A 20,433-nucleotide genomic window follows, 5' to 3' on the forward strand; every position below is an offset into this window, starting at 1 on the left:
GTCACAGCGACTGTTCATGCCTTATACCATCAGGATCTTGAGCCCTTCTCTAAACACTCAAACTGTTTATAACAGTACTCTTATTTGAAAAAAGTATGACCTTTCAGAGAAAGTCACTACTTGTGACTGCACTTCTGAATGGTGTTGATGTTGTTGGCTGGTTTTATTGTTCAGTGCCACATGCAGCAATATTCCAGCTATACGGCAACGGTCTGTAAGTTCCGTAAAGTAATCAAGTTTGGACCACATAATCCAGTGATCAACATCATGAGCATTGTTCTGTACAAGTGGGATAGAAAGACATGTGTCAACCAGGTCACCGAGCCTGACCATGCAATCCTGATAGTTGCCTCTTACCATCGGTGATGTAATTTCAAAAGCAAAGCCATGGTGGCAAAGGTCCAGGATACGTGTCAAAACAGAATGAAGATATGATACATTGGATCACTAAGAATGTATAAAACAGTACAAATCCTCCAAAGGACTTTAGTTAAGACTTAGGAATGAGAGACACAGTCAGAGCATGGTAAAGTACACTATGAGATTCTGACAATGAAGCCAATTCTGACACATGCCACACTGCAGCTAGTCTGCTGCTGACAGGGTCCGAGACATTCAACCAGGCACTGACCACATTCTGGTCCTCTACAAAAGTATATCGCTCAAAATTCTATATCATACAAAACATATCCATACACTTTATATTCCCTTTCAACATGTTTTCTAAGGTAAATTTTATTCTGGTTCTATACTTTTGTTTTTTTTTCTGTTGAGAGACTATTTCATCATGAAAACTTACTTATGAAAAAGCTTCACTCGGTCATTAAACAACAATAAAATAATTGTTCCTTTAATACACAAACAATAATTCAGAACAAAACGAGCTGCAACTGTTTACAAAGTAGGACAATAATATTCAGGCAGAAATACAAAATACATTATAGGCATAAAGACAACTTCAAATTCAGGTTTACAAAAGATGATAAATTTCCAATTCAATGTAACACAGCTCCTACTTATAGAAACACTCTTTCTCTAAAACATCTTCATGCGCCAATCAAATGTCAGTCTTGTATAATAACACACTCACAAAAGTTTCATTCTAATATCATGAAGCCAGTGAGTGAGTATTGCTTAACACTGCATAAACAAGTTTTCAGTTATTTTCACATCCATCCATTTGCTGGTTGCATGCCCATAATATACTTTCTACCTCGCACTTGCAGCTTCTACTCGGCAGCCACAGGTTCTATACATGGGACATATAAATAGCCTATCTAAAAGGATTGTATCACTATGCTGTAAAAGGGTTATAAAAAATTAGCCTCGTCGTAAGACTCATCAACATTTATACAAAATAGCACAATCTTTAAAACATTCTCCATGTGTAGTCATCAGGGTAATAATACAAAATGTACTTCATGTTGTAAAAGGCATTCATATTTTGTTGTAAAAAACTCAGACAACCTTTCTAAGTTCTGTTGGTCAAATCTATCACTAAGAAGGAATCGTTGAACTGCTATACCACAGTGTCTTGCCTACACATTGTAGTATTTGTCAACACATTAGAGAATCCATAATCTTGTGTGCTTCTCATCTCAATACACAGTTTCAGAGTGAGTTTAGTTTCACACACTCAGCAATATTCCAGCTATAGTTTGTTTGGGTTCAAATGACAACAATGAATGATTATATAACTCAAAATAGGGATAAGTACACAAAACATGAATAAACACATAGTCCTGAAACCACTGTACTCAACAGGATCTGAAGTCTGATGCTTTATGATCAATCACAGAAATAGCTGCTTCAGAAACTACGATATAACATTGTTCAGTTTTCATTCTTCACAGAGGGGTGACAAACGGCTGGTGGAACAGCACTGGCATGCACTTCAGGTACAGCACAGCCCCTTAGAGGATGCTGATGGCACTGTTCCACCAGCCATTTGTCACCCCTAGCTGTGAAACTAGAATAATAATATGTGACAGTTTCTCAAACAACTTTTTCTGTGATTGATCAGAAAACATCAGATTTCATATTCAGTTTGGTACAGAGGTTTCGGGACTCATTTATGTTTTGTCCAATGATCTCTATTTCAAGTTATTTAATCTTTCATCATTCTCATTTGAACAAAAACGGACTGTATATTGTGACGTGTTTGGTTTTGACGGTGAGGTTTCAAAACTCAAAGTTCCTGGGCATGGCAACTTCTCATACAGAAACATAACAATGATTTGTTTCTGTTGTAACAAAATATATTGTTTTGTTTTTTTCAGAGTGGACATTATTTGTTAAAGAGAGAAAGCATGTAGACATAAGAGACTTAAAGGAATGGTTGGAGATGAGAAACAGAATAAAACCATGACATATCATTCAGTGCTTCAGATAGCCACTGTCACTAGGGTCTCCCACCTGATAAAACAAACGACACCACATTTGCGAGCAATAGGGACCCAACTGTTCTGAGAACTGGCCTACCAGTTCTACAAGGTCTCTTGACTTCTAAACATTCACATCACTCTCAAGTTTTGTCTTTTGACATATACCAACATGCACATGTCTCGAATTACACAGGGGTGATTAAGTCACGGTTATAATCAGTTTGACATATGGTATTTCTAAATTGTTCCCTGTTCTTTCATGATTTGAGGACCATTCATATCTGCCCCATTTCGTGATTCTTTGTGAGAAAAAAATATTTGTAAATCCAGAACACGATAATTACTCCCTTGTGAAAATGACACTATAGTCTGTTTGCAGTGAAAACATACCGATGAATTCCACTTTAAACAAAAAAATAAATCAGAAAGAGCGACTTTAAGATAGCAAATCCTAATGACTGGACCTAGCCGATTGAATATTTAATCTCAGAATTTTATTGAAATTGGGATAAAAGTTGTTTAACATATGATTCAAATTGCTATTATTGGTTTGTATTACAAGGGGGTATGCACATGAAATGAAACGAGAATCAATTTAACACTCATCACATACAGCAGATGCATTTGTTTCACTGTTCCAACAATAGTGCTTGCCCCCTAAAATACAAAACCAATACCAGGCATTTGAATCTATGATCGTTTGTTAAACAACTTTTATGCTAAGTTATATAAAATTCTGAGATTTAAATGTTCAGTTGGCAAGGTCAAATTATGATGGTTTTTGTTTAAAATGAAATTCATTGGTACATTTTCACTGCAAACAGAGTATAGTGCTGAAGTACCAGATTTACAGGAATGCTAAAATTCTAAGACAAACTGACCCAACACTTACACAAAGCTAAGATGTACTGTGATGATGTTATCTTCACAACTGTAGAGCCTCACATTTGTATATTCTCAGTGGTCATGTCAACATACACAACAAACTGTTTTGGTTTTGAATGATGATTTTTCAGTTAATGAGACACCCTGTTACTTCCTTCTGAGATGTGAACTTGGTTGATGCTTGTCAAGTCTGACAATGAAAGAAATTGATACTGGTTATGCACAAATAAAAATAATTCAAGCCAACAGAACTGCTTGATACAAGTTGTGACCAGTCAGCAGGTGAAAATCCTTTGGTGAAGGAAGGTGGGTTTGGTTCTGATAAATACCTTGGCAAAATGTAGCCAAGAGTCAGACTTCACCTCATATGTGGAAACTAAAATGTCACATAAAAGCATTATTTTGACATGTTGATATATTGATACTTTCAAAGAGACTATTCAGTACATATCTGTTTCCTCACGAGTCCCACCACTGCAGGAATGAGTACAAACAAAATTTTACAGATAACATCTGCTTGAGCCTTCAGTTTGTATCAGATCAGTTTTATCTGCCTGGTCATCAGATGACTCTGTATCTATGGTAACATGAAGATGGGTATGCTGACAACAGAGAGCACTCCCTCCCATTTGTTGCAGCTACTAGCAACCGCCAGACAAACAGATGCATGTACTTACACACAGACACTGCCTACCACCTAGACACTGACAAGGGTGGGAATGTAGCAACAACAGGTTTTTTTGGCTGGATTGTTCTGCAGTCTTGTATTTACAGACAGAGAAGACAAATCCTCAAACCTCTTGACTAATTACCTTGAACTTTAAACATATAACTGAAATTTCACTCAGTGTTGCATTATGTACTCATGGTTTACAGTCATGTCACTTAGTTCTACAAATCCAAATTGTAATCTTTCCAACAATGACATCATATAGTTCAAGGTCAAAACATCTGAGGGTCAGTGTCAACATGTAGATTCCCCAAAATGTAATCATCATGAGACTGAAAGCAGTATCGTTTCAGTATTGAATGGAATTCAATTCATGTATTGTCAAGAAAAGTCTTAATGGTCCAGTCATCTCTACCTCACAAGAGAGATTTCAGCAGATGTGTTCTCGGAGTTTCTAAAAAAATCTATGTACATGAGTTTCCTGCCTTGTTACAAACAGCAACAACATGAACACAGTGAAATCTGTACACTCTCGCTCTCCACACTCACTGGTTAGCACACTCTGTTAACACAATGTTAACACCCTGTTAACACACAGTTTATATTACACTCGGAAGTCCTCTCATAGGGTTATACAGGCTACTCTTCAACTTCTCTAGTCTCATGCTGATTGCTTCGGGTGTACATCTACTTGCTTTGCCTGTAAAATACAATTGTGCATAAAAACAAGATTAGTGTTGGGTTCAAGTTTAAACTTGAAAGGCAAATCCAAACTAGAATAGATTGTTCATAATTGAGTGAGTGAGTGAATTTAGTTTTACGCCAAACTCAGCAATATTTCAGCTATGTGGCATCAGTCTGTAAATAATCGAGTCTGGACCAGACAATCCAGTGATAAACACTTTGAGCATTGATATGTGTTATTGGGAACCGATGACATGTGTCAGTCAAGCCTGACCACCCGATCCCATTAGTCACCTCTTATGACAAGCATAGTTGCCTTGCAAGCATGGGTTGCTAAAGGCCTATTCTACCTAGCTGTTCATAATTGAACCTTATTGATGGAAAGGTAGTATTCAGCATTTTCCTCCAGTCAGGTTTGTGACAGAAGTGCTTACAAATCCAATATTCTATATTCTGCTCTGGAATACCCATTTAGGTTAGGGTATAAAGAACATATAAAAAGCATTCTCATGAGTTTATTCGCTCCATACAGACAGTAAGACATATTTCTCTGCTAAACTAAATCACCAAACATTTGCACATTATAGACGTACAGATGTTTTTCAAAAGCAGATCCCATGGTATGGAACAACATCCTATTGGCCATTGAAATCTGTACATTTAAGAAACTATTAAAACCATTCTTTTTGAATTCATTTTACATTCCTGAGTGACTCTTTCCTTGTCAGACTCATACAAAAGAGTCTTGTGCAGGACACATCTGGATATTGGGGCTACAAAAATCTCTATATATCAGGTATTGAACAAATAATTATCATTGTGTATGAATTTGAGGGTGGTATCATCACAAAATTATCATTGTTCATGTAACTGGGGATGTAGTCATACTAAAAGTAAGATTCAGAATTACAACTGAAGTCCTCTTTACTATCAGCTATGCATAAAGAGTTGTATCCTTAATAGGATCTTCAGCCTACAGCAACTTCTGAGTGAGAAGGCAGAAACACTTCACTACTTTAACTTGTATTCTGTTCACAAACAGAGATGACTGGGGAGGTAGAACAAAGCAAATCTCTAGCTCTGATTCAATTTAACTTTGGCTCTCATCACTTAGTCATGTTGGACATATATGCAGATACATGAACCAGAATGATTACCCACACAAAGAAGTACGAGCATGTAACAGATGTACACAAGGAACTACACTGGCTACCTGCTAGAGAGGGGACCGAATTAAAACTCTTACTGCTTGTCTTCAAAACCCTAAATGGCCTTGCTCCATCTATAAACTCGTCATCAACTTTCGGCCAAGAAGGACTTTACAATCTATGTCCACACACTGTGTTACTGTCCCTGTCACACACAGACATAGATCATTCTGCAAAGCAGGAGTTGTGGAACAAACTTCTAGCCTACCTACGTGAAAGTACAAACATCATGAGTTTCAGATCTGAACTGGAAGCCCTCATGTTCAAAAGAGCATACAACTAAGCATCTTTGAGCATTTTCATGGATTAAGACACTATGGAAATGCATTACATATGTCGCATGATTTGATGAAGGTTCGGAAAATTCAGATTCTTGAATCTTGTTCACAATATCTTCTGGGCAGCTTAGTGAAGACTCCTTATGTTTGTTTAAACAGACATAAGATTATTTTAGAGGCAACATTAATAACTTGTCCATGAGAAGGGCTATTGGAAACTATGGTCTCATGGGTCAAATTGGAGATATCAGAATGATCGCACACAAATTCCATGTCACCTTTGTCCAGTTGAGCCCACGGTCGGAAAGCGCAAGTAAACATTCGTGTCCAGACCAAAGACCCAGCATCTGATGGAATGATTTTGGATCTATTACTGGCTTACATTAACAAGTAGCTGTTTATTTAGACATGTCATGAATAGACTGGTCAACAGGTAGCTGACTGTTAAGACTGTTAATGGCAAGTGCCTCATAATTTGGTGTTCCAATTCAGTGGCAACAATACTGTCCTTCCAGAAGAGGCTGGAGGCCTGCCAGCATGTTTTCCTGTAAAATATCTTTCTTCCATCTGGCACTTGTGCAAACTAATCAAGCCAAATAAACAAGATGTTACCATCATCCTGGTTACCCATTGATCTGGGTACCATGGACATGTCTGCAACAAAAAAAACCTGAAGAACTGCAAAGCAGATCTTTTCAATTTTACAAATCATGATAAATTGGCTTCAAGTGCAGTGAAGCTTGCTTTCCTTACACCACAGCGTGTTAGCAGTGGTAAGACCTCTGACCCTATCTGGGAGAATGTATAATTTCAAAATGGGGTTCTGAAGTAACTTGAAAAAAATCCTAATGCAATGGTGCAGATTCAGGGAACAGTGAAGATTGAGTTTTATATCATCCTGCTGTTTAGATTAAGCAGTCTATCATCATGCCCAGTTTGTCCAAGCGACTCAGTGGCTGTGAATTACCTGCAGTCTGCATACTCTGGTATTTGAGGAGGTCTTTTCATGATTTGAAGGTATTCTGATTTAAGATACAAAGTGATCAATATTTTCTGGCATTTATGCAATATTAAAGCCCAAGCTAAATTCCTTCAGAGGTGGTCTACCTCATACTGAGAATGGATCATCATAACCTTGATCGGAGACTCATGAAAGACAGGATTCCCACTGGTACAAAGAACATGGGATGTCCATGGTTCATATGAACCGAACTGTACATATATCCTCCATGAGAATAATCCTCAGCGCGGGCAAAAATTCAAAACTATGTTGCAATTGGGGTAGGATAATATATCGAGCAGTAACTAGATTAGTGACTTGAAGATTAGAAATGCTAAATACTTTATCTCCCTAATGATCTGAGTAATGACTGAGTTGGGTTTTACACTGCTTTCAGTAACATTGCAGCAATATCACAGCGGGGGAGACCTGAAATGGACATTGTACCTACGTAGGGAAATGAACCAAATGACTAAATTGTGTTAGATATCGTGTGGGAACAACACTAACACACTTGCACTAGAAATGAGCCAAGAGTTGTGTGTATCAAACATTTGTTTGTTCGCATCCCACCTTGAGCGTTGTCCGTATCCCACTGCGTCCGGTAGGTTTCTTGGAGACCACTTCATCCATCTCCGGCTGCATCTTCAGCCCAGGAATGTTGAACACAGAGGCAGCTGTTGAAGGAAAGAGACAGTAGATTTTAACAGTACTTCAGTAATCTTATTACATGAACAAGACATGAAAAGCCGAATGTGATGCAGAATTTAGACATTTCCCACTTTGATAAATCATATTTTATTTCTTAGTGGTTGGACCCGTGAAGGTCCCCGGGTAGAACAGGCCTTCAGCAATTCATGCTTGCCATAAAAGGTGACTATGCTTGTCGTAAGAGGCGACTAACGGGATCAGGTGGTCAGACTCGCTGACTTGGTTGACACGTCATCGGTTCCCAGGTGCACAGATCTATGCTCATGTTGTTGGTCACTGGATTGTCTGGTCCAGACTCGATCATTTACAGATCGCCACCATATAGCTGGAATATTGCTGAGTGTGGCGTAAAACTGAAGTCACTCACTCACTCACTCTTAATGGCTGTATATATACTCTTGAGAATCCAGGTTAGTACTGTTCTTCAGCATGCTTGTTGTAAGAAGCAACTGACAGGGCTCACCCTGTCAGCCGCACTGACTTAGTTGACCCATGTCACTGTTTCTGAATTGTGTACATAGACGTTCATGCGGTTGATCGCTGGATTATCTGGTCCAGACTTGATGACTTAAAGACTACTGATATAAAGCTAGAATACTGCTGAGTGCAGTGTTAAACAACAAACAAATTAACAGACAAAACCATGGATGTATACTGAAGCCTAGGTGGGTACATACCATCAGGGAGGTCATGTATCTTTGGAGGCAGGTCCCGGAAGTAGTCGTGTTTCATTGCCAACTTGGCAGACAGACGCCGACATGGTTCCATCTGCATGATAACATTATGACCATGATTGTATGAAGTTCCCACCAGAACACATAAGTACAAGAATAACTATGACAGGCTGTTTCATTAATATATTCTTTTGGGTTTTTTCAACTTCTTTTAGCTATCCATAAAATGTGTCATGTATTCATGTTCGTCCAATTTCTAAATGACTTACAAAAATTTCAGACTGTTTAATTTCTCATTATTCCAGTGTCCCCCATCATGTTGATTATTTTCCATTCATCCTCAAGACCAACCCATACAAGACAAAACAAGGTATTTTTGAGAGAAAACTGAGACCTACCTGTAATAATTTAGCAGCTAAATCTTCAGCATGTTGTACAAAGGACAGCTTGGGTATACAACAAGACAGAGGTTGACGCACAAACATACCAAACTTTTCTGGAAGGTAAAAACAAATTATGAGCATTACAAGAAACATCATCATTTCATATGAATTCAGTTACTGTCAGTCAAGCCTAACAATGGGTCCATACAAAGCATCCAAGTAAGACAACAGGAAGAGGGAAGAAGAATAACACTCACTTGTATCATAATGGGGATACTTGGACACGCCCTCCCATGTAGACTCAGTTGGTGTACCTAGCACCTGAGGAGGAAAAGCAGGAAGTGATAGCACATGTTGGGCTGATAAAATGGTTACACATAACTCTTAATTTGTTTTAAAAAAGCTCTTTCTCACTCAGCAGAATTTCGAGTTTGTTTAGAAAATCACAACACATATCCAACCATGCCACTGAATGTGACTGCTCAACCAACAAAGGATGTCCAAAATAAAACCTGGCTTGAAGTAAAACACAAGGGCAAAGTCACATGTCAAGTGGTATGACAATTTTGCTACAGTATTTCTTCATCTTTTTTTATGGCTACAAGGCCGACTCAAAAGAAAATAAAGTGACTCACAGCAAATAATCAGATGTGGATCAGAAAATCCAGTTATTAAAATCATGAGCATCGATCTATTCCCTTAGGATGCAATGACAAACATGAAACAGTTACCAAGCTTGGCCTTACTCTCATGTCCATTGCCTCTTACAACTACCATCAATTCTAATCATCATAGCTTTTGCTTCATATGAAGTCTGCATACCCTGAATATTTTATCCAGCTGATCAAAGGCATCCTTCATACCGGGAAAAGTTGCAAGGCCGGATATCATCTCTGTAAAGATGCATCCAACGCCCCTGTGGAATACAATCTGAGTTAAATCCAAAGCATCACCTAAAAAGAAACACCTCGAGATATGTGTTGATTAACAAATTTGTATGTCAAACATGGTGGTTACCATGGTAAAAATTTACTTACCACATATCTAGTGACGTGGAGTAGTCAGTTGAGCCCAACAGCACATCAGGGGGGCGGTACCACAAGGTCACCACTTCATGGGAGTAGGTTCGACTAGGAATGGACTTAGCTCTTGCCAAGCCTACAGACATACAGGCAAGTTAACATAATGCAGGCCTTAACTGAGAATGGATTAAGCTCTTGCCAAACCTACAACCATACAGATACTTTTAGAGAAATCAGGAATTGACTAGGAATGGACTTAGCTCTTAGTAATCCTAACAAGCATACAGATGTGCTTATAGAATGCAGTAATCCACTAAGAATGGACTTAGCTCAAACATACAGATCTGTTTTCAGACAGCAGGATCTTACTGCACACACTTGCATCTGCTTAAACCAATCACTGTGGTCCTGTAAATGGTAGAACTTACCAAAATCAGCTAGTTTGAGATCTCCCATCTCACTGATAAGGAGATTCTGGGGCTTGAGGTCTCTGGAAATACATGGAAATGTGTCAGACAGAAACAATAATAACAAAGAAGACAAAGTCATCAATATTCCCTGCAATGGCATATCATGAATATGTCTTCTAGTTAAGGTTACATGTGCCAAGTTTGGTGAAGAAATAGAGAATGGTTTTAAAGTTCTGCTTCGGAAAAGAACACCAGTTTGAATCGAAGTCAAACCTGCTTGACATGGAAAATAAAAGTATCTTATTCAGAATTCCAAACTACCAAAAGGCACCAGACCCCACCAGACCAATCTATATGCCAAGTTTCGTGAAGAAATGTTGAACAGTTTCCACATCTGTTTCGGAAAAGAAAAATGTACACGGACACGGAGTCCATTTTAATACCAGTCGCAAAACACATTATGGGTGATAACCAGATCACTACAGAGACATACTCTCACAATACAGCTGACACGAGATATCCTTGATTCCTTAACATATATTTCATGATTTCATTTCTATATAAGACAAATATATGGATGTCAGCTTCTTCTTCATTGCATAGCACTACATTTCTGGGCTACTTCTTGGCCTTTCTTGGGAACCGCTATTGTCTAGAATGTGTGTGCTGATTATCTAATTCACAGAAAGACCAAAAGAAGAACACTTTTGACACACTCTATCACCCCTTTTATGTGAGCAAGTATGCAGTTACTACCAGAGTCAGGGTATATTGTATGCATAAAGTCACCCATCGAAAACAATTAATTGATCACCTTGCATTTGAACAATTGATTTTGAAGAAAAAATAAAAGTTGAATCTAGGTCAAGTTTTGTTAAATATCAAACTAGATCATATCAAGCCCCAGTAGCTATATAGAATCAGAAAGAAGACTGCAGATAACCTGCTGTAACTTTTCAATCTCCCATCAGACCCCAGCCTACTTCACTACCAGTTAACCAGTTAACCGAGAGAATCGCACCTGTGTAGAATCCTCCTTTCATGGCAGTACGACAAACCCCGCAGCAGTTGAAACAAAAACAGCTGAAATATAAAACACAACCTGTCACATAGTTAAGGGATCAGGGCACAGAGACTACTATGATTTGTCTCTTATATTATAAGTAACTTTTTTTATCTGGTCATGTGTTACTCTCAGTGACAAAACTATCGACGTAATGAAGCCTATCTCATCTCTAGCAGGGACAAATCCTGCTGTTGATGTATGAATAATTTTCTATATTTTCACATGAGTGAGTTTAGTTTTACGAACCACTCAGCATTATTTCAGCTATAATGGTGGCAGTCTCTACATAATCAAGCCTGGACCAGACAATCCAGTGAGCAACATTATGAGCATCAACCTGCACAGTTGGGAACCGATGACTTGTGTCAACCAAGTCTGTGAGCCTGACCACTCAATGTCATAAGTTGCCTCTTACGACAAGCATAGTTGCATTTTGTGGCAAGAATGGGTTGCTAAAGACCTATTCTACCCTGGATCTTCACGGGTCCACAGTTCATGATGAACAGAATAAAGGATGTAATGTTTAAGAGCAATATATAAGTTGGTGTCAGTGAAACTTTACAGAGTTGCCTACCCTTGATCTGTAAAACGTTATTATATACTGAAAAAATCACATGACATGAAAAATAATAAGCTGTTTCTAAATTGTCATGGAGTGATTTGACTGGATGTGTAATAAACTAAGTTTTGAGACAAACAAAATGACTGACTTCTATAGCTGATAATGAGTTCCGCATTATGATATATCTACAGGTTTCCTGTTTTATAGTATGAGTTTCACTGAATGTAGGCCTGCCAACACCTGTTCAATACAAGACCATAGCTCTCACCTTCACATTGAATGGGTTCAAGCCACCCTGGTGCTTTTCTAAATATTGACTTAAATCTGTATGCTGAAAGAAAAAGGTGCATTTCAATTAGAGATTTTGGTGAAACTGCACAACCCAAAGAGTATGTGTATATGCAATCTACTCCAACAAGCTAAGGTTCCAATAAACATTGACTTTGAACAAAACCCTGAAACTTACTATCTTTCAACGTTAAATGATTAGTAACTTGTATTGCTTCACAAGTACACAGTATGACAGTCACAGACTGAACAAACCAATGATTGGTAACATGAAAAACCATACAAATCAGTGGTTGATAACATGAACAACCACACACACAAACCAGTGGCTGATAACATGAACACCCATACAGATCAGTGCTTGATAACATAAGCAACCATGCAAACCAGAGGTTGATAACATGAACCCCCATATAATACAGTGGTTGATAACACGAGCAACCATACAAACCAATGGCTGAACAACAACAATAGAAAACCTGTGGCTAATAACATGGACAACCAAACAAATCAGTGGTTGATAACATGATCAACTATTCTAACCAGTGGTCGATAACATGAACAACCATACAAACTATTGGTCTATAACATTAACAACCATAAAGACAAACAAGTGGTTGATGACATGAACAACCATACAGACAAACCACATATGCTCTTCAGAGAAATATAATCTAAACAAAATGAATGTGTGGCATATTCCAAATGAACTGAGTGAGTGAGTGAATTTAGTTTTATGATGCACTCAGCGATATTCCCACTATGTGACAGAGCTAATATGCAAGTAATCAAGTCTGGACAAGACAATCCAGTGATCAACATTATGAGCATCAATCTTAGCAACTGGGATACATATATCATGTGTCAACCAATTCTGTGAACCTGACAAGCATGGCTTACTGAAGACCAATTCTAACCCAGACCGTCACGGGTTAGTAAACTGATATAGATTCACCAATAAAGATAGGTGACTTGCTATTACTTTCATAAAAGTAGTCTAGTCAAACACAAAAATGATTAGGTGTAATGTTTCTTTGCACAATATCACACTTAGACAATAGATTGTTCGTTTCAGGTCTAAGGGAACCCAATGATGAAGATTTCAGGGCTATCCAAGGGATGCAACTCTGCGTATCCAACTGCAATCCATCAGACAAGATGGCCACAGTATGTAATGATCACAAGACAAGTCAACTCACCACATATTCAAATACAAAAGTGAGTGTTTCCTTGGTGTGAATGATGTCATGGAGAGTAACAATGTTGGTGTGGCGCAAACCCTTCAGCAAAGACGCTGAAACAACCACATGATAATTAAGTTCACAAACAATCTGTTTTAGAATTATGATAATCAAATCCTAATAGTTAAAAGAGAAAATTTTCTCTTAGGCCAGACCAATTTTATGTCTTATTTTTGTCAAGATTAAGAAAAAAAAATTAAACATTTTCCCCAATTAAAAAAAAAATAAAATCCTAATGTTTGTATTGTATTTGTCAAAAATGTAAACTTACAATAAATTTTTTTCAGAATGTTTTTTTTCACCATATACACTGCATAAATTGCCAGATGTTAATACTTGTAGAATTTAGAAGTAACATTACTTCCTCGCTCCTGCGTCTAGGTTTCCGGAGGACAAATATCTGTGAAACAAGAAATAAAATTGGCTTGGCCTTTACAATCTATAATGAAGTCAGACACATATATGCCAAATTCAACAGTAAATTACTGGGCAAGCTCTTACAAAGGGAGGCAAGATACCTTATATTATTCTCTACCAACACCATAGGTTGTTTAGTGCATCATCACTGTTTGTTCTCAATACGATGCCATCTGGCCATGACAATTTATTATGTAACCATCTGTTACAGTTCTGAATACTATTCAACAACCACTGTACATGTGAAATTGGGTTTTACTAATTGCCTGCATTTTTTGCTCTAATTAGTCACAACAGTACAAAAGGCAGTTAGAATAGAAACATTTTATATGCCAGGAGAATCAGCCTAACATATATAAATCTGGACCTGACAATCCAGTTACTGGTAGCAAGGTCAATGATCATGCAATAGGGCTGTTATGACATTGCAAGTTTTTCAATGGACCGTTGGGGCACATTGGTTGATGTACCCTTGAGCCATGAGCCCAAAGGGTGAGGGGAACAGACAAAATATAGAGGGTACATCAACCGATGGGCCCCAAGGGACCAGTAAACAAGGCACTTGTCCTACTGAACACCTCAATGTTACTTTTGAACTGTTTGAAGCATGGGTATCGGATCATAATAATGGGTATTCCGTGTCAGCCCAAACGCTAATAACACAAAGTACGAAACACTCTCCCACAGTTGAGCATTTCCTACATGCAACACAGAAAATGTTACTCGCCTGTAAGTGGGATACATTGATTGGCTCAGCCAATCAGAAACTGACATTTAGGGGTGCGGTAAGATAAACAAATATGTCACTGAGCTTGACCATCCAGGCCTGTGTTGAGTTATGATTGTTGTGATTCTCAGTTATGATCCTCTATCTCACCTTCTCTTATTGCAGTGAAAGGTGCACCCTCTTCTTCCTGAAGACGTATCTCTTTCAGGGCCACAACCTGATTGTTCAGGCTGCAATACAAGATACAAACAAGCTGCAGAATAACATCATACCCAGTTACTGCATATTTCATGATTCATATGACCTGGGGCATGACAATGTATGACAACACATCTGAGTGAGTGAGCAAGCGAGTAGAATTACTTTGTGGCTGTTGGCAACATTCTTGAAAAATCAAAGTTTCGGGATACCAAACATGGGGAATGGGGATGACAAGCCAAATTAATAGCAGGAAACGATTTCATACTTTTTAGCCAGGTACAGCCAGGAAGACTAATCAGGTCATACCATCACAATATTGTCTGAACCATGTTATAAACAATCGTATCACTGTCACTGACAGTAGGCGATACTGGGTCAGCAGAATGAGAGAGATATTCATAACCAACTTATTACCTCCAGAAATGTTCAGATTATTCGATGTCTGGAAGGATGTTTTGATAGATTGTTATTTCTACCTCACAGTTTCATTCATAAATTAGATTTCCTTTCAGCTTGTCCACCATTACAGGAGATAATTTACCCAGTGACATTTGGCCTTACATGAGATGTCAGAAGACATGATTAATGAGCATGAAAACAGACATTTTGAGGGTTCTGATAATTGATTCACCTAATATATTCGATAGGAGAAGACATCTTTAATGCTGGAAATTTATACCATTAAAAGTGGTGTCTTGCACTTGTCATGGAAAATGTTACCTGCACTGAGTGCAACCTGCACTTGCAACAATTTACCTGCCCTGGTGCAGCCTGGCTACAGTGAAATCGATCCCTGAGTAACGTCTGGGATTTCATTCAGAAGACCTTTTCGTGTACAGTACACTACAATTACAACAAACTGTATATCTGAGTTCCCATCACTTGCAGCACATTTTAGTTGAAATTTATGTCATGAACCTCATATGTAACTACTTTAAACTTAGTGGCCCCATTGAATTTGCCATAAATCGAGGTTACTGTACGTGTTAATATTCAAGCAATATTACGCTATAAATAGAAATTCATGGACACTAAATAAGTGGATGATAGCACGAACAACACTGATATCAGACTGGTGACAATACTTTGTTTGTTTATTGTTTAACGCCGCACTCAGCAATATTCTGGCTATATTGCAGGAGTCTGTACCACCTTCTACAATCGCCCATGTCTGTTATGGAAACATTTTCCCGGCTTAGTACACCTGTAAACATTTCTGATAATCAAGTATCAGAAGAGATTATTTGCCTTGTTTGTCTCAAACACAGCAACATTCTAGCTTTATGAGGGTGAGAGGTAAAACAAAAGTCTGAAACAGCAATCATATACAGATACATATAATCCAGTTATGACCCAGAATGAACCAATTCACGGAGCCTGATCACCAGGTTCATCGAGTCAGTTCTAGCAAACAGTATAGCTGGGGACATCTTGACATCTGCATCCCCACAGACCCAGTGCTTGCACATCTGAGCCTCACTTCATGTATTAAAACGTTTTAGGTGAGGTAAGAGATTTTTTACTTCTCCGTCAGTCAGTCTATAATCTGAGACAGAAGAGATCAGACTATTCACACTGGTTACGTTGACATACAAATCAGAGCCACCTACCTGCTAATACCTTTGTAGACAGTGGCATAAGAGCCCTCGCCGAGCTGCTCCAGTTTATGATAGGAGTCTGCTCGGCCAAACGGAGACTGACCCTGAAACATTAGCACATCACTGATATAAATCACAGAATCTTTAACTTTCAATGTCCTCAGCAGTATTCTCCAAGGTATTCCACAGCTTGAGACTCTCCAGTTTCTGCAATGTTGACACCTCAATTTGTTCAAACCTTCTTCCAAAATGGATGCACAATTAAGGACATCTGTATGTTAACAAAAGATAATGTGAACTTATGAACTGCAGGATTTCCTTATTCAAACTGTCCTGAAAAATAGGTTGAAGAAGGACAGAGTACCAGGAAGGTCTAATTTTCATGAAATGTGAAAACATTACAAGTTATGCAAATGCTCTAATCTCAGACTGATAATGTGTTTCAGTCATATACTAATTGTGATTCATGTCACCACGCCACTAAAGGATATCTACAGAGATCTCTTGTTAAATAAGAGGTAAGTGTTAAATTGCAGTAAAATTCAAGCCATGTCAAAGGAGACAGAAACAGACTCTGGGATGTTGAACTGGATGTTAGCATGAACAACAATGTACAATGATATCAGCCTGGATGATATCATGACATCACTTTTGGTTGGTTTCTTGTTTAACGCCACACTCTGCAACATTACGGCCATACGTTGGCGGTCTGTAAACAATTGAGTCTGGACCAGACAATGGGATACAATGACATGTGTCAACCAAATCAGTGAGCAAGACACCCCGATCCCATCCATCGCCTCTTACAACAAGCATGGGTTGCTGAAGATCAATCCTAACTGATCTTATGGGTCTATGAAGAATACTACCACCGTGTTCAGGAATAGCATCTGACCATCTGACAAATCTGGCAGATTCACCAATGGTCAGATAGAAATCACCAATCCACCAGCCCCAGTGTCTGACTGACTATTTCACAATGTCTTTGTGTGAAGTTGTTATTTGTGAAATGTGACACAAGTTTGCTGTTTAGAAATCTTATGTTTGTTATTATATAATGTTAATAATTTCAATGTCAATTATATGAAATGTCAAATCTGAAATATTTGTGTAACTTTATTCTGTGGGTCCTGAGAATTTTCAGTGGGTCAGACAGACATCTGAAACTTACAGAACCCAATGTCCCGTTACTCTGAAACACCATCGTGAACACTGCAGTACCACATAATATACTGGACAAAAACAGTTACGGATATATGTAAATTTTGATCATCAATAGGGATATATTTTTCTACTGACACACTGATAAGATATCAATCATAAAAATACCAATATCCCTTACTTTGTCCTGTATATGTTGCAAGTTGCTCCCAGTGACAATGCCAATGTTGTTTTACATGAAGATAGCTCCCTGAATACTCACCCCATAACTAGAGGTTCGCTTGGAGAGAAACTGTCGACAGTAGGCATGGCCTTCTGACTTGGGCCTCTGCAATCGGTCACTTTCAGTGGTGGGGAAATTGGTCACCAACATGTCCCCGGCTGAGTGATGCCGCTTGACTGGGGTGTGACGTTTGCCTGAGACTGAAGCTGTTCACCAAAAAATGACAACCTTTCATAAAAAACAATTTCCAATACATCTATCATTTAATCAAATGGTTTGTTAAGAGAGTTTTCCTAGTGAACACTTATAGCTATTCATTAGAACTTCTCTTGCTCTCACATTAACATTTCAATTTGGATGTTTTCTTTCCAGTCTAAATGGCTCTGTTGATATTGTAGATGTTTAAGTGTCTACAGTATCAACAATAAACACACAGTAGACTGTCATTTTATAACAACCTCTGTGCTTATAGCAAATGTCAGAGGTTCTCTGTGTATTGTCTAAATGAAAACAATGCATAAACAGATATTTTCCAATCGTTTCAAAATTAGCTGGTAATCTATGACCATCCATTTAGGTAAATACCAGATTTGCTGCATGACATTACTCAGCAATATAAGAGCTGTATAATGGCAGTCTACAAACAATTTAGTATCTGCACCAGACAAGTGGTTGGGGGACATGTTCTACCTCAAGACTCCCAACTAGTGGGTAGCCATTAGAATAACTACACTGTGTCATATACTCAGGTAGGTAATTTCCAATAGAGCTTACTTGACATGCGAGGAACCACAGCTGATTTTGAGTGTCCCCGGTTGACGTCTCGCCAGTTGCCGCTGCCGTTGGTGGCTGTATGGCCGCTGCCGTTCAGGATGGGGAGATCAGCAGGGGAGAGAGATTCATCACGAGAGGAATAGCCATTACTCAGTGACCCTGGGTCTGACTGGTAAATTGCAATAAAAAAACATCAAGCATAGTCATGGAGATTCCTGCAAATCATGTTTTGACAGTTATGTTTGAAAACTGTAAAAGCTACAATTATGCCCAAATCAACAGTAAAGAATGCTTTAGTTTGTTGTGAATGTCACATCATGGAATGACTTGGTGAATATATGCTACAATCAGCTGTTGATCATCACTGCCAAACTGGGAATTCACATGGCAATGAAAAAGTACAATTATTAAATATATTATTAAAAAAATGTCAGTCAATCATAGTTTGGCTTAGACAGCCAGACGTGATGATTACTACATTTTCCTACATTTAATGATTAGGGAAAATATTGAACAAGAACATGAAAGAGAGTAATTGATGTACACTAATAGAGAAAAAGTATCAACAAACACAATCATTGTTTACCAAGAATGTTACAGTACTGAATACCAAATACATGTTTAATAAAAATAACATGGAAACTATCAGAACCTGGGTAGAAGAAAACTTTAGATTTTTTTTAGATTTTTTTTAGATTTTATACTAAGCTGACCTGGAGCAAAGGTAATGTATACAGTCGTGCCCTGTTTATCCAAACACTTGTGTTTTTATTGAAATTGTCCGGATAAGCAAATTTTCGGATATCTGAACCATGGGCCATATGTACAAAGAAACGTACAAAGAAACAAACATAGTAGGCATCAGACATAATCTTTATTGATTACACATAAACAAATATCAGTGTATACATGCATCAGTCTCATACCTGTTCATGCGTTTATGCTCGTGTGAAGAAAACAGTCATATCTTTTTTACACTGGCTGTGTAGAAACACGAGAGGACTTTCGCTGGTCAGTTCGTCAAAAGCAGTTAGCAATTGTCTTTTCGCTCACAGCTGTCCAGGCTTGCTTGATCATCCAGATTAATTAATTATAGTGACCCACAAATTGACACACCTCAAAATTAACTCAGTGTCCCTGCTACTCAGAGGTAGTTAAACTTCTAACACATCAAAGACTGACGACTTCTTTCATGTTACGGCACATGAGGCCCTCGGTAAGCGCGTGTGTAAACACACAGGTGCTCAGCCATCAGGATATACAGGACAAAAAATGCACATAATTTAGTGTTTTGTATGGAAAAATGACTGTACGGTTATGGAAACCTGATTTCTGGATAGTTGAGTAATTTTACAACGTGAATTTGTTTTAAAGAATTTTCGTTTGGAAGGCGAGTTTTATGGATATCTGCCTAAGGTTTGGATAAACGGGTCACGACTGTACTGCCATGTGTGTGTGTAGCTGTAATACTGCAATGTGTGTAGCTGTAATACTGCCTTGTGTGTAGCTATAATATAGCCATGTGTGTAGCTGTAATGACATCATGTGCATGTAGCTGTAATACTGCCATGTGTGTGTGGCTGTAATACTGCCACGTGTGTATAGTTGTAATACTGCCATGTGTGTATAGTTGTAATACTGCCATGTGTGTACAGTTGTAATACTGCCAAGTGTGTGTGGCTGTAATACTGCCATGTGTGTATAGCTGTGATACTGCCATGTGTGTATAGCTGTGATACTGCCATGTGTGTATAGCTGTGATACTGCCATGTGTGTAGCTGTAATACTGCCATGTGTGTGTGGCTGTAATACTGCCATGTGTGTATAGCTGTGATACTGCCATGTGTGTAGCTGTAATACTGCCAT

General features: G+C 38.3%; 1 protein-coding gene across 1 annotated transcript in view; it reads right to left on the reverse strand.

Moving 5' to 3' along the window:
* Positions 1 to 4,483: 4,483 nt before the first annotated feature.
* Positions 4,484 to 20,433, reverse strand: part of LOC137298926 (cyclin-dependent kinase 14-like) — a 48,808-nt gene continuing 32,858 nt past the window's right edge. Inside the window, exons 4-18 of the mRNA XM_067831307.1 lie at positions 18,568 to 18,736; positions 17,833 to 17,999; positions 16,422 to 16,513; positions 14,761 to 14,840; positions 13,425 to 13,519; positions 12,206 to 12,268; positions 11,331 to 11,392; positions 10,328 to 10,389; positions 9,915 to 10,035; positions 9,700 to 9,793; positions 9,135 to 9,198; positions 8,893 to 8,990; positions 8,498 to 8,588; positions 7,683 to 7,786; positions 4,484 to 4,639 (exon numbers count right to left, since the gene is read on the reverse strand). Coding sequence (XP_067687408.1) covers positions 4,601 to 4,639; positions 7,683 to 7,786; positions 8,498 to 8,588; positions 8,893 to 8,990; positions 9,135 to 9,198; positions 9,700 to 9,793; positions 9,915 to 10,035; positions 10,328 to 10,389; positions 11,331 to 11,392; positions 12,206 to 12,268; positions 13,425 to 13,519; positions 14,761 to 14,840; positions 16,422 to 16,513; positions 17,833 to 17,999; positions 18,568 to 18,736 — 1,401 coding nt within the window. The 3' untranslated portion in view covers positions 4,484 to 4,600. The remainder of the gene's footprint in view (positions 4,640 to 7,682; positions 7,787 to 8,497; positions 8,589 to 8,892; positions 8,991 to 9,134; positions 9,199 to 9,699; positions 9,794 to 9,914; positions 10,036 to 10,327; positions 10,390 to 11,330; positions 11,393 to 12,205; positions 12,269 to 13,424; positions 13,520 to 14,760; positions 14,841 to 16,421; positions 16,514 to 17,832; positions 18,000 to 18,567; positions 18,737 to 20,433) is intronic.

This window comes from Haliotis asinina, chromosome 10, assembly GCF_037392515.1.
Source record: "Haliotis asinina isolate JCU_RB_2024 chromosome 10, JCU_Hal_asi_v2, whole genome shotgun sequence".
Lineage (NCBI taxonomy): Eukaryota > Metazoa > Mollusca > Gastropoda > Lepetellida > Haliotidae > Haliotis > Haliotis asinina.